Here is a 14040-nt window from a genome sequence, read left to right on the forward strand (position 1 = left end):
ACCTGCAACTAAGACCCGATGCAGCCAAATAAATAAATATTTTTTTAAAAAACATAAAGGGGGGCTTCCCTGGTGGCGCAGTGGTTGAGAGTCTGCCTGCCGATGCAGGGGACATGGGTTCGTGCCCCGGTCCGGGAAGATCCCACGTGCTGTGGAGCGGCTAGGCCCGTGAGCCATGGCCGCTGAGCCTGCACGTCCGGAGCCTGTGCTCCGCAACGGGAGAGGCCACAACAGTGAGAGGCCCGCGTACCGCAAAAAAAAAAAAAAAAAAAACATAAAGGGAAAAAAAAAGATAGCTGGCCTCAAAAACAAGAGAAACATCTCAGCAGATCAAAGTATCAGAAACAGCACAGTGGAGCTAAAGTCAGGTGCCTGTTGGGCTGCAGATCCAGAAGCTGGCAATGGTAGCGTGTTAGAGGACCTGAAAGTGCTCCACGTGAGACAAAGGGATGAACAGGACAAACTCACTGCTTGAGGGCTGCCATCCCTGAAAAATATTCAAAATATCATTTGCTATTGGACTTCAGCTTAATAAACAGAGAGGCAGAAGAGAGGGCAACAACTAGACTTCCCACTGTTGGTGACTGGAATGGTGATATCCCCAAATCACGGCAGGAGCCCTAAAATACCTCCATGAGCCCTAGTTTTGGGAAAAAGCAACTAGAAAACCCATAGACAGGGAGGGGGAAAGCTTGGACTGAGAGAGATGTGCTAAAATGAAAATAACAACCCTCCCAATCAAATAAGCCTAGAAACCCAAATTCTAACAAACATGAAGAAATACAACATTTAAATTCTGCCACCCAAATTAAAAATTGGAATTCACTCCAGAAAGAATGTTATAGAACAATTTTAATACATTATTGAACAAAATAGGCAGAAATTAATCAAAAATAAAGTTAGTTATACAAATATAAAAATCAATAGATGAGATTAAACTCCAACTGGACGTAGTCACAGAGGAATTAGTCACAACAGGAATTCTGGAGACTTCCCTGGTGGTCCAGTGGGTAAGACTCTGCACTCCCAATGCACTCCCGGGGCCCGGGTTCCATCCCTGGTCAAGGAACTAGATCCCTCACGCATGCCACAACTAAGAAGTCTGCATGCCGCAACAAAGAGCCCGTGTGCCGCAACTAAGACCCGAGCAGCCAAAATAAATTTTAAAATAAATAAATATATTTTTTTTAAAAAAAGGAATTCTGAAGGTAAAAAAAGAATAGAGGGAATGACAGAAGCAAATATTTTAAGAGAAAATATATGTCAAGTATACCTAAGTTTTAAAAATAAATAAAAATTTTAAACGTAACTGAGAATTTTCCAGAATTGAAGATAGACAAGGATCTCCAGATTAAAGCATGCTCTAAAAAGCAAGCAGGGTAAACAGTAAACTCAGAGTATTAAAACTATAGAATATTAAGGATAAAAGAAAAATCTTAAAAGCTAACAGATTATCTTCAAATAAACAATTAGACTTACAGTAGGCATCTTATCAGTAACAAAAGGGTCCACAAGACAGTGAAGTAGTATCTTAAACATATTGAGAATTAAAAAATTGAAAACGCTTTCAATCTAGAATTTTATTTTAATTATTTTTTTTTTGCAGTATGTGGGCCTCTCACTGTTGTGGCCTCTCCCGTTGCGGAGCACAGGCTCCGGACGCGCAGGCTCAGCGGCCATGGCTCACGGGCCCAGCCACTCCGCGGCATGTGGGATCTTCCCGGACCGGGGCACGAACCCATGTCCCCTGCATTGGCAGGCGGACTCTCAACCACTGTGCCACCAGGGAAGCCCCCAATCTAATATTTTAAACCTAGCTGTTCTTGAAGAGTGAGCATCCAGAATTTGGATTGTGACTTCCCAGACACTGACTCAGGTTTAAAGAACCTTCAGCAATAGTTTTCCATTTACTTAATTTGGGTGCAAAACATAGCACTACTCAGTGACTGTCAAGTTATTCATACCAATTTAAATAACTAATCACAGTATGTTAGCTCTTTCAATTAACTTTATTGAATAGCCAAATTGATAAGTTAGCACAGTTCAAACGGTTATTTGCATGGGTTACAAATGACTTTTTTTTTTATAGGAATAAAACAGTGAAAATTACAAACTGTAAAAAGGAAGACATCTTGTCTCTAACGTTTCAGAGAAGCAAGATTTAACACAGCACATTGAAGATCAATACATTTTTGAATTTGAAAACAAGAATTTAATGTTACAATATTATACACTACTTTACAAAATTAAAATTTCTATATAAGGATTATATTTGTAATAGTTAACGAAATCTTGAAATCACATTTAGTGGTCCCCTAGATAACAGCTGTTAATTCATCTTTGATTAGAAGAAAATCTTTTATTCTAATTATTGTAAAACAGTCTATTAGACTCAATATATTACATTAAATTAAAACAATAAAATATATGCAGACTAAAATAAATGCTACAGCTTGAGGGAATATTAATGTGCCAGACTTACAGAAATGTTATTTTAAAAATCCTAGAAATTAGAAAAATAGAGTACTTTTTATGGTAGAACTGCCATGCTCAGATTTAAATACCAAGATTGCCCTTGTCAGTTATTTTAGTAGCTGCAGATCTGTAGAAAATTCAAGGGTCTTTCATAATTTACAACTACAATAAAAAAAATATGGCATAGTGTAAATATTAGTTGCTTTACATCAAAAAGTAATACAAGATGAGATAGCAGGTAGTGCCCTAATTTAAAAAAAAAAAAAAACTGAACTAAATAACACATTCAATATTGCAAAAAATAATTGCTTCATATCAATATCTCCAAAAGTTTCATTCATTCCCTCATTACTGGGAGAACAAATATTGTGAATCCTTACTAAAGTTATGTTTTTTATGACCTATTATAAAATTATTCTGGATTGCACGTTATGCAATATCTAAAATAATTTTTTAAAGTAAATTTGTGTAATACACTAACAAAGCATGTTGTAATAACAAGAGTCATACCCACCTAGGGATAAAAGTGAGGCACAAGGAAGATTATTGTCCCTAGGAGCACAAACTTTTCCCTCTGGAAGATTCTTTACTACTATTAAAAAAGAACCTACAATATCAACATTTAAAATTCACATTATGAACAGAATTTTAGTTATTTTAAGAAACATCAGTGCATAATAATGACTCAGTTTCTTCAGAAGAGGGGAAAATATAAATGTATTCTAACTAGCTACAATTTGAAAATTGCTTCCTAATAAATGAAGCAGCTTTCAAGAAAATTTCCAGTTCAATGTACCACTTGCATACTGAAAATAAACCTTAACACTGCTTAAGGGAGATAATATTTTTATAGAACACAATTATTTTGATCTTGCTGGCAAGCAGTAGTATATACTCTAGTGGGACCTGTTTCTTCCTTACCCCAAAACAATTCAGTTAAAGTCAGCTCATATTGATGTAAACCTGAAAGTTACTATTTCATTGGTGATCATATGAGATCAAGATTGTAAACACATTTTTCTAACCCATTAAAACAAAGAAACAAAAATCTTTTCATCAAGTACTATTCATGAACAACTTTTACTTTAAGAAGTTCATATAAGACAAGATGAATCTGTGAAAACTGGACCAAACTCTTTTAAAGATATTTTATCACGGCACTTTAAACATACAGATGTATAATTTACCTATTTGTAAACAAAATTCACTGAATAGTTTTGACTATAATATTTCTCTGGCCAAATCAAAAAGCAGTTTCTTAAGCATGTTCAGGAATCAAGTTTCTTTTGTAATTTTCATAAATCAGATTTGTGTAATCTTAATATCCACTAAACCAAACAGTGGCATTCATGCTTTAATTTTTAATATCCAAGAATAAATCTTATGAGCAGCTTCCAATTTAATTATTAAACTCCTTAGAAAAATGTTACTGATGCATTTGAGACAGCATTTAAGAAACCTTTAATTTCTTTCATTCATACTCATTTCACCAATATAATGCTTTTATTATACATCACAGAGCAAAAATGTACCAAATAAAACCCACTTAAAGGATCAAGATAACTAAGTTTCTCATCTCCTTATTATCATTGCAAGTCCCAACGTATTTATGAAGACAGCTCAGATTCTTTTCACTGCAGAATAAGACAGTGTGTCCAACCAAGTCTTCTGCAGTCAAATCAGAAAACTACATATAGTTTTCACCTCAAATCAGGGACATTCTTCTTCAAGTATAGAGAATACTGACAGATTTTAAAGCTTGACTGTATCACTTCATAGTCTTCTCAAGCTAGACTAGAGTTAGTTTACTCTAGTTTTAGTTAACATAATGATCCTTTTTCTTCCTTAAAAAAACAACTGTGAGGGATGGATTCTAGTTTTCCAACATATTATTTACTTAAGAAATTTTTTGATTTTAAAAAGATCATTATCAATGGATTTGTAACTTCCCTGCAACATTTAGTCTTGTGAGGTTTTAAATGTAGCAGCCAAAAATTCAGAAAAAAATGAGAAATATACATTTGGAACACAGAAGTCTTTATTTTACAAAATGTACTTTGCCTCTGCAATACTGTCTTATTTCAATCCATAACAACTCAAACATAATTGGCAGCAAAGGAAAAAAGGTATCCAATCGTATATAGATATATTTTGATTTAAAAAATACAGTATTTCAGAGTCGCATGTTTGCTGTGTTCCTTTATTTGCTATAGTTTGTTGAGATCACAGTGAGAACATATAATCATCACATTAGTCCACAAACCTAATAGGAAAGGAAAGTATTACACATTTTCAGGTGTTCTGCATTATTGTAACTTTCCTTAGAAATTACTAAGTATCTTCATTTGTTCATTTATTCACTTGCTGTTGTATATGCAAGAGGAATTCATAATATGATAATGCAGATTCTGTTCTGTCTTCTACCATGTTTTGAAGGAAGTTTGCTTTCATTGGACTCTCATCCCTTAGGAATAAAAGACAAATATTTACATACATTAGACAAAATGTAATAGTAACATAAACAGTGGATTTGTCACAAAGCTTTTGACACACATTTTGCTAATAACTGGATATAAAGCATAACTTAGTACTATTTATTAAAAAAAATTTCTTTTTCTATGTTCTTCTAAAGAGTTTGCGGGAATTCCCTGGCAGTCCAGTGGGTAGGACTTTGCACTTTCACTGCCGGGGCCGGGTTCCAACCCTGGTCGGGGAACTAACATCCTGTAAGCTGCTCAGTGTGGCCAAATCAATCAATCAATCAATCAATAGTTTGCTTAAGCAAAAGGTCACACATATTTGAGTCACAGGGATTCAAAACAGGTCCTTGAAAGGCCAAATTGTTTCACTATCAGTAAATGACAAATTCAACTTACCTTATTACATAAAGTATTGGGTAAAATGGTCTCTGTTCTCTAAGCCAAGAGATGAAAGCTATTGTTCTGGCAGATTCTGGTGTATCAAGTTCTGGAAGGTCTGTCTATTAAACAAAAACCAGCAACATCCAACTTATTCTAACCATCTACATTGTTTTTCAAACTTTATCTTGTATATGAATCACCTGGGGATCTTGCTGAACTGCAGACATTGATTTAGGAGGTCTGGGGAGGAGCCTGAGATTCTGCATACCACAGTTTTCTAGTAAGGGGTTGGAAACTTCTTAAAGGGACAGATAATAAATATTTTAGGTTGGCAGGTCATTTGGTCTCTGTTGCAATCCTCAACTCTGCCACTGTTCCACTGAAGTTGCCATAGACTATACATTATAACATCTAGAATTAACTGATCCATTCAGGCAGTTATTACAAATATATCCATTTCTTATCTCCTCATTACTTAAAATGCCTAGTCATCCAGACCAGCCATTAAGCTACTGCTTATCCTAGATAGAATCCTGACATATATGTCTTTTAAATATATAAATCTCCTAATGACTTTTATAAATGAAGTTAAACCCATAAATATGAAAAGATGCTGACATAAAACATATTCCAAAGCTGGTGACAAACTGAGAGTTGAAACTGAAAAATATGATGTGAAATAAGACCATGTTATAATTAATTCTAACTTTAAAATTCACAGCTATCCAAACAGTACATAGTTTCACACATGCTTTCTCATGTGTTATTTCAAATACTCCTCCATAAGCAATAGCATTCTTATGTTACAAACGAGGCTTGACCAGGTTTGACAAACCTGGTCAAGTCAAGGTTAGTGACTTGACAAAGGTCACAGAGCTACTGACAGAGAGTCCACTATTACACTGTCCAATAATCAATATAAATCCAACTGACACTGGTCACAAGTCATTTGCTTGTGTGGAAATTAGCTTAGTTCTTACTCCAAAGCAGCGGTTAAAAGGACCCTGCCAAAGAACAATGAAATCACCTGCAAAAACACAAAACACAGAAACAAAAGAGCCCTAACACTAATGCCAACAGCAGCAAACTTTTTTGGCCATTAACTAAATTCCTTACTTTCTCCCTAAAATAGTACACACACATAAGAATAAGTCAGTCAAAGATGCAAAATAACGTAAAGAATGCCTTTAAAATATAGCTATGATTTCAAAATAGGATGTTCATGTTTTTGCCACATTTGAAATGCCTTTAAGCCTATTACAATCACTATAACTACATAATCTTACCATAGTCTGTGGAATTAATGCATAGTTTTCAACTCCTAGAACTTGACTGAGAAAATTCTGTCGACAATTTCTTCCAACCCAAAGCATTAGTACCTATGGACGGGAAGAAAACTATTTTGAGATGTAGCTTAACAGTGAGCTGTTGACTTACCTTTAACCACTGACTATGTTTCAAAAGATCAGAAAGATGAGTACGTTTACTGAGATTGTACAGCCTTCAACTGAAGTAATGATAACTACCATTTACCATGATGAGACATTTTATGCTTGGCATGAAAGGAGACTATGGAGGGATAAGTGGCTAATGCAAAAATATACAGATTAAATAGCATATAATCTGTTAAGGAAGAGAGATATCAAGAGGAATGAAGGTAGTAGTATGCAGAGAGAAGAATCCAGCGCAGTCAAGACTACTCACAGAGCCTGCATCCATGAGGAAAGCTCCATCCCTGCTCAGCTTCTCCACTGAAAGCTGAAGAATAGGTGGCTGAGGTATAGTGCGATCATTGATGTTGATTGCACCCTAAAGAATTAAGCAAAAGATTAAAGCTTTTAATCATGTACCACAATGTTCATTGCAGCAGTATCTACAATAGCCAGGACACGGAAGCAACGTAAGTGTCCATCAACAGATCAATGGATAAAGATGTGGAACATATATACAATGGAATATTACTCAGCCATAAAAAGAAACAAAATTGAGTTATTTATAGTGAGGTGGAGGGACATAGAGTCTGTCATACAGAGTGAAGTAAGTCAGAAAGAGAAAAACAAATACTGTATGCTAACACATATATATGGAATCTAAAAAGAAAAAAAAGGTTCTGAAGAACCTAGGGTCAGGACAGGAATAAAGACGCAGACGTAAAGAATGGACTTGAGGACACAGGGAGGGGGAAGGGTAAGCTGGGACGAAGTGAGAGAGTGGCATGGACATATATACACTACCAAATGTAAAACAGACAGCTAGTGGGAAGCAGCCGCATAGCACAGGGAGATCAGCTCAGTGCTTGGTGACCACCTAGAGGGGTGGGATAGGGAGGGTGGGAGGGAGATGCAAGATGGAGGGGATATGAGGATATATGTATACATATAGCTGATTCACTTTGTTATACAGCAGAAACTAACACAACACTGTAAAGCAATTATACTCCCATAAAGATGTTAAAAATAAATAAATACATAAATAAATAAAGTAAAAAAAAGACTAAAACTTTTAGATACCAGTAATAGGGAGCCACAATTAAACAAACAAAAATTTTAATGAGTGTTACCTCTGAGACTTTGGAACTTATTTAGGTAAATCACAATTATTCATATTTAAATATAAAGAAGAGGAAGAAATATGTATCACTTATCTAAACAAAGTCACCATGAATCCCAATAAAGCCAAAATAATTTCTGATTTTAATTATTATTTTAAAAACTAATACAATAAATGCAATCAATATCATGTATCCTGAATGGATAAATGACATTAGTAAGATCCAAATAAAGTCTGGAATTTAGTTAATAATAACAGATGATTGCGTGGCTTAGATCAATGTACACATCCTGAGGGAAGAGTAAGTCTAATGCAAATGAGTTTTTCTCCAATTTAATATTTATTAAGGCCAGAAATGGAAGGTTTTCATTTATAATTGAGTATAGTACTGCCATCTTAAAACACACACACACACACACACACACACACACACACACACACACCTTTAAATATTTATAACTATTCATTTTTGACAAAAAGTTGATTTAAGTACTAAAACTTGGTACTTAATTAACCTTATCTAAAGGAGAAAGTAAATAAAATACTGACCTGTCAAGGGGTACTACCTTGATAAGGCTTTAGCTCTACCAGGAACTATTAATCACAGCACCTTAAGACCTCTGGCCTTAGGGTGTGTGGGCAGCTAAAGAGACTATAACTTAAATACAGCCATTCAGAAATTAATGTGAACTAAGAAAAGAGAGCCTTGTCCTTCTCTGGTGATAAAGATGGGAAGCTATCAGTGGCTCTGTTTTCTAGTCTGGTAGAAAAGGCCAATCTGAAACAATGAGGCAATGCAAGAGAGTCTATGAATCTGAGCTAGACCTGAGTTTAGTTATACCCTAGCCTTTCATGTGGTTTGTGTTTGAGTGCCACATCAGTCCCCTTTCCTTCCTAAGCTTGCTTGCAGAAAAGAGAGTCCTGATAAATACACCACCGAAAGTCCTAGTAGTGCTTGTCTTTGAATGTATATGAGTGATTTATTTTTCTTCTTTCTAGTGGTTTCTGTATTATACGCATCTAATATATTGCATTTGTATTTATGTTAATTTGCTTTTTTTTAATGTGAGAAAAAGACAGGTCCAGTTACTTGAACTTGTCAAACACAGGATTAATCTTGAGTTATTATTTTTGTAATACAAACTAATAATGTCATCAACAGTTTTCATTTGCTAAAAAGTTACCTCAAATTTCACACGTAATTTCTTCTTTATTATGGAAGGTACCCCAAAATCTTTAAACTCCGAAAAGGTTTTAACCAAAATATTACTTCCAACATATATATCCTAATTTGATCACAATGTAGGAAGAAAGGTTATGATTTAACATTTTCATGCTTGTAGCTTCAACTCAGGTTAATTTCCTATCAAGGGAAAATAATGTTACAACTTACCAGATAAATATTTTCTCTTTAATTCAGGGACACCATTACACTAAACATTGACTTGAGGTATTTAAATTAAGTGTAATTTTACTCTAGAGATACTCCTTTCAGATCAATTTGCTTAAATAAATAAATCATAGGTTGCTCTGGTCAATCTGACAATCTCTTCATTTACTTAGATCTGCTCTAAAGATTTGTCTTAAATAAACAGTAAAGTTTATTATTTTAATAAATAAAGGTACTATATTCAGGAGCTTTCCAAAACCAAACTTTCTTTATACAGGAATAAAATAAAAAACTTTAAAAAAGAAAACACCTTTCTTCATTTCTGCAGTGGATTCAATATAATTAGGCTTATAAACCTTCAAGTAAAAGCAACTAAAAAATGAATCAATCTTACCTCATCTGAAAGATTGTCAACTCTATACAAACTGGGATGAGTTGTGAGCATAAGGTAAACCAAAGGCTGATTTTTCACTTGACACATAGCAAAAATGCGTTCATCTAGACATGCATTTGTCCCAGTCTGAAATGATTTCTATAAAAAAAAATACACCCCCATTAAAAAAAAGAAAAGGTATTTAACAAATACATATACATTTTGCAAATATCAGTTGTTAAAAGAATATCTTCAGACAGAATTAACAAATTTACCGTTAATTATTCTTTCAAAAATATATCTTGGGACTTCACTGGTGGCACAGTGGTTAAGAATCCACCTGCGAATGCAGGGGACGTGGGTTCAATCCCTAGTCCAGGAAGATCCCACATGCCGCAGAGCAACTAAGCCCACAGCTACTGAGCCTGCACTCTACAGCCCGCAAGCCACAACTACTGAAGCCCGTGCACCTAGAGCCTGTGCTCCACAACGAGAAGCCACCGCATGAGAAGCACCTGCACCGCAAAGAAGAGTAGCCCCTGCTCACCACAACTAGAGAAAGCCCACTTGCAGAAATGAAGACTCAACGCAGACAAAAAAAACAAACATATATATATATATATATATACACACATATATATATATACACACATATATATATATATACCTTAATAAGTCACACACATCTATTAAATCGTGGCTATATCCTCACCTGAAAGTCTTGACAAATTAATTATCTGACCATGGCAAAGTCATTTAATCGCTCCGGCATTTGTTTCCTAATCAATGAAATCGATCTAAACACTCTATCTACCGTATAGCAATAGTGATGTAAAAAACTAAATAACATTGCAAGGAGGGTAAAGTTATATTGCAGATGACAAAATAAAGACATATATGAAATATGAAGGACCAAAGATCTAAGTTTCTGTAAAAGCTGGGTGATGATTAATGGTGGTTAACTATCCTTGTTTCTCCCACAGAGAAATTAAATAATGTAACAAAGCTCACAAATCAATATGGAAAATTAATAATTTGAAGACAACTGCTTGGCAGCATACAGATAATAAGTAATTGTGAGTTTCAACTGGAATATTAGCTCCATGAAGAATAATGAAGTTCTGAGGTAAGGTTTTAGCCATTTCTATTGATGGAAAAGAACAGAAAGAGGGAGAGAGAACAGCAATGAAAGTATGCCTTAAAACAAATGCACTGGGACTTCCCTGGTGGTCCAGTGGCTAAGACTCTGTGCTCCTTACGCAGGGGGCCTGGGTTCAATCCCTGGTCAGGGAACTAGATCCTGCATTCCACAACTAAAGATCCCGCATGCCGCAATGAAGATCTTGCATGCCGCAATGAAGACCCAGTGCAGCCAAATAAATAAATTATTATTTTTAAAAAAACAAATAAAAAACCCAAATGCACTGACTATAAATAAGCAAGAAGAGAAAACGTTCTTAAAGAAAGAGTACTATGGGAAATGAAAGAAGTTCCATTTATTCATTCAAAAAATATCTAGTGACTGCCTACTATGTACTAAGAACTGCTCTAGATGCAGGGACAAAGTGGAAGACAAACAAGTTAAAAATCCTTGTCCTTGTGGACAAAAATCCTAGTAAGGGAGAAGTAAATAATAAACAAGCAAAATATGTGGTATTTCAGTGTTAAGTGCTATGGAGAAAAACAAAGGAAGAAAGAGAGATAAAGAATATCAGGGTGGGATGGGATGAGAGTAGTGCATATTAAATGGGGAGATGACAGAAGGCAGGCCTCAGTGAAGGACAGCATTTAATGAAAGACCTGAAGAGGGAAGAGCTCAGATTCTTAAATGTTAAAATTTAAGTATTTATGTAACCTCTGTGTATTTACATTATTTTCAGAAGTGGAAATACATAATTTGAGTTAAAGAAACTAGAAGTAGATTCAAAAGCTATTTCTATCAATGTGTAACAGGTTGCCCTTCTTGCCTGGAAGAGACAACATACACCTGACAGGCCAATGCTGGAGTTCAGAAAGTATACAAATTGACAAGAGCAGTCCTTAATTCATCCTGGAATCTGGGATGGTTCCCCAGGTAATCTGTTAACATGAACTTTTTAATAAAATTTTATAAGGGAAAGTTATACCAAGTCTACAAGTTTAGACATTTTTTATTAACTGAAGTATAGTTAATTTACAATGTGTTAGTTTCAAGTGTGCAGCAAAGTGATTCAGTTTCCTCTTTTTCAGATTCTTTTCCAGTATAGGTTACTTTTTTAATATATATATTTATTTTATTTATTTATTTTTGGCTGCATTGGGTCTTCATTGCTGTGCACAGGCTTTCTCTAGTTGCGGCGAGTGGGGGCTACTCTTCGTTGTGGTGCACGGGCTTCTCATTGCGGTGGCTTCTCTTGTTGTGGAGAACGGGCTCTAGGCGCAGGCTTCAGTAGTTGTGGCACGCAGGCTCAGTAGTTGTGGTTCGCGGGCTCTAGAGCACAGGCTCAGTAGTTGTGGCCCACAGGCTTAGTTGCTCCGCGGCATGTGGGATCTTCCTGAACCAGGGCTGGAACCCATGTCCCCTGCATTGGCAGGCAGATTCTTAACCACTGCGCCACCAGGGAAGCCCAGTATAGGTTATTATAAGATATTAAGTATAGTTCCCTGTGCTATACAGTAGGTCCTTGTTATTTACCTATCTTATATATAGTAGTGTGTACGTTAGTCCCAAACTCCTAATTTATCTCCCCCGCAATCCCCGCTATCCCCTTTGGTAACCACGTTTGTTTTCTAAGGACATTATATTTTGGTCATTGGAAAAATAAGCCTCCTCCACCAGGCTAGAGTTTCCCTTTTTTCTTTTTTCAGGAGCCAGGGATATGGGCAAAAGGTAGGCAGGGGAGACAAGTAAATAATAATATAAAAAATAAAATAATAAATATGTTTTTAAATGTCCTCTATAAATAAATATATGCACAAAGAGCTACCGGGTCACAGATGGAAAGGCAACTGCCAGAGGGACAACATTTGAGCTCAAAGACAAGGACAGGAAAGCATAACGCACATCATGGGAATAGGTACACATGTATGAGAAGGCATTTCTAAGATTAAGAAATGAAATGTGGGACTTCCCTGGTGGCGCAGTGGTTAAAGAATCTGCCAGCCAATGCAGGGGACACAGGTTCGAGCCCTGGTCCAGGAAGATCCCACATGCTGCAGAGCAACTAAGCCTATGTGCCACAACTACTGAGCCCATGCACCACAACTACTGAGCCCGTGCGCCTAGAGCCTGTGCTCAACAAGAGAAGCCACTGCAATGAGAAGCCTGTGCACCGCAATGAAGAGTAGCCCCCGCTCGCTGCAACCAGAGAAAGCCCGTGCACAGCAATGAAGACCCAACGCAGCCTAAATAAATAAATAGTAATTGCATTACAAAAAAAAAGAAATGAAATATGGCTGAAATATTGTAGGGAGCAGGAAAGCATCATAAGAAGAGTCTCGTGTGTGACTTGTTGCTCTAGCAGTAAAATATACAGTTCCTGTTTTGAAAAACTGGAAAACTGATCATTTGCATCTTCGATAACATCAGTGAATACTTCATCAGTGAGCATCCCTTACAAAGAAGGCACATACTTTAAATCAGTATTTTGTAAATTTTTTTGGTTACAAATCCTTTAAGATACAATAGGAGTTAAGGTCCCTGTCCTCAGAAAACTTAACTGATGTAAAGTTATATATACAATGTTCAGTGGTTCACAGGACAAAAACTTTGGCTGTTGACATTTTCACTGTGTTTGTTTCTGATTCTGATTCTTTTACCTGTTTAAGGAGAGCCAACACAAACAGTGGGAAAAGCCGCAAAGAAAAAGGAACCATAAGTCCATGCTGCTGGTTACTTAGGACTGAAGAACGATAAGCTGAAAGAGAGTCTATGACAGCATTCACTAGGGCGTCCCGAGCATCACTCAGACTGGCAGTCACAGACCTGTCAACAGCTAACAGAGGTTGAGGTAGGGACAAAAGAGAAAAAAGATAGAAGTTTAGCTACCCCACTGTTAAGGAAAGAAAAGTTTTTTTAAAATTATACAAATTCTCTCTCAAGTTATTACATACACAAGGAACCAAACAGAGCAGTTAAAAGCACATACTTTGGAAAATCAAACCAACATGTGTTGAAATCTTGTTCTGCTATTTCCTAGCAGTATGAATATTTGGCAAGTAATTTAACTTTCATGAGCCTCAGTATCCTTACCTGTAAAATGGGAAAACTGTATTTCGCCAAATCTAAGGTGTTATTAATTGTAACCCACCATTTCATTTTATGTATCATTGACAAAGAAAAAACTCTGCAATCAAACACACATGCTTTCTTAACACAGAGAATTTTTTTTTTTTTTTTTTTTTTTTTTTTG

At 35.9% G+C, this 14040-nt stretch overlaps 1 protein-coding gene across 3 annotated transcripts in view; it reads right to left on the bottom strand.

Moving 5' to 3' along the window:
- Positions 1-1990: 1990 nt before the first annotated feature.
- The window catches only part of SEC24A (SEC24 homolog A, COPII component), a 63200-nt gene continuing 51150 nt past the window's right edge, over positions 1991-14040 (bottom strand). For all 3 annotated transcript variants that reach the window (XM_027097254.1, XM_027097265.1, XM_027097243.1), the window contains 6 exons: positions 13448-13623; positions 9671-9808; positions 7041-7145; positions 6623-6715; positions 5352-5455; positions 1991-4939 (listed from right to left, as the gene is read on the bottom strand). In XM_027097254.1, coding sequence (XP_026953055.1) covers positions 4825-4939; positions 5352-5455; positions 6623-6715; positions 7041-7145; positions 9671-9808; positions 13448-13623 — 731 coding nt within the window. In that variant the 3' untranslated portion in view covers positions 1991-4824. The remainder of the gene's footprint in view (positions 4940-5351; positions 5456-6622; positions 6716-7040; positions 7146-9670; positions 9809-13447; positions 13624-14040) is intronic.

Source organism: Aethalodelphis obliquidens, unplaced genomic scaffold, assembly GCF_003676395.1.
Source record: "Aethalodelphis obliquidens isolate GAN/ISIS:26980383/991018 unplaced genomic scaffold, ASM367639v1 scaffold4, whole genome shotgun sequence".
NCBI classification, from domain to species: domain Eukaryota; kingdom Metazoa; phylum Chordata; class Mammalia; order Artiodactyla; family Delphinidae; genus Aethalodelphis; species Aethalodelphis obliquidens.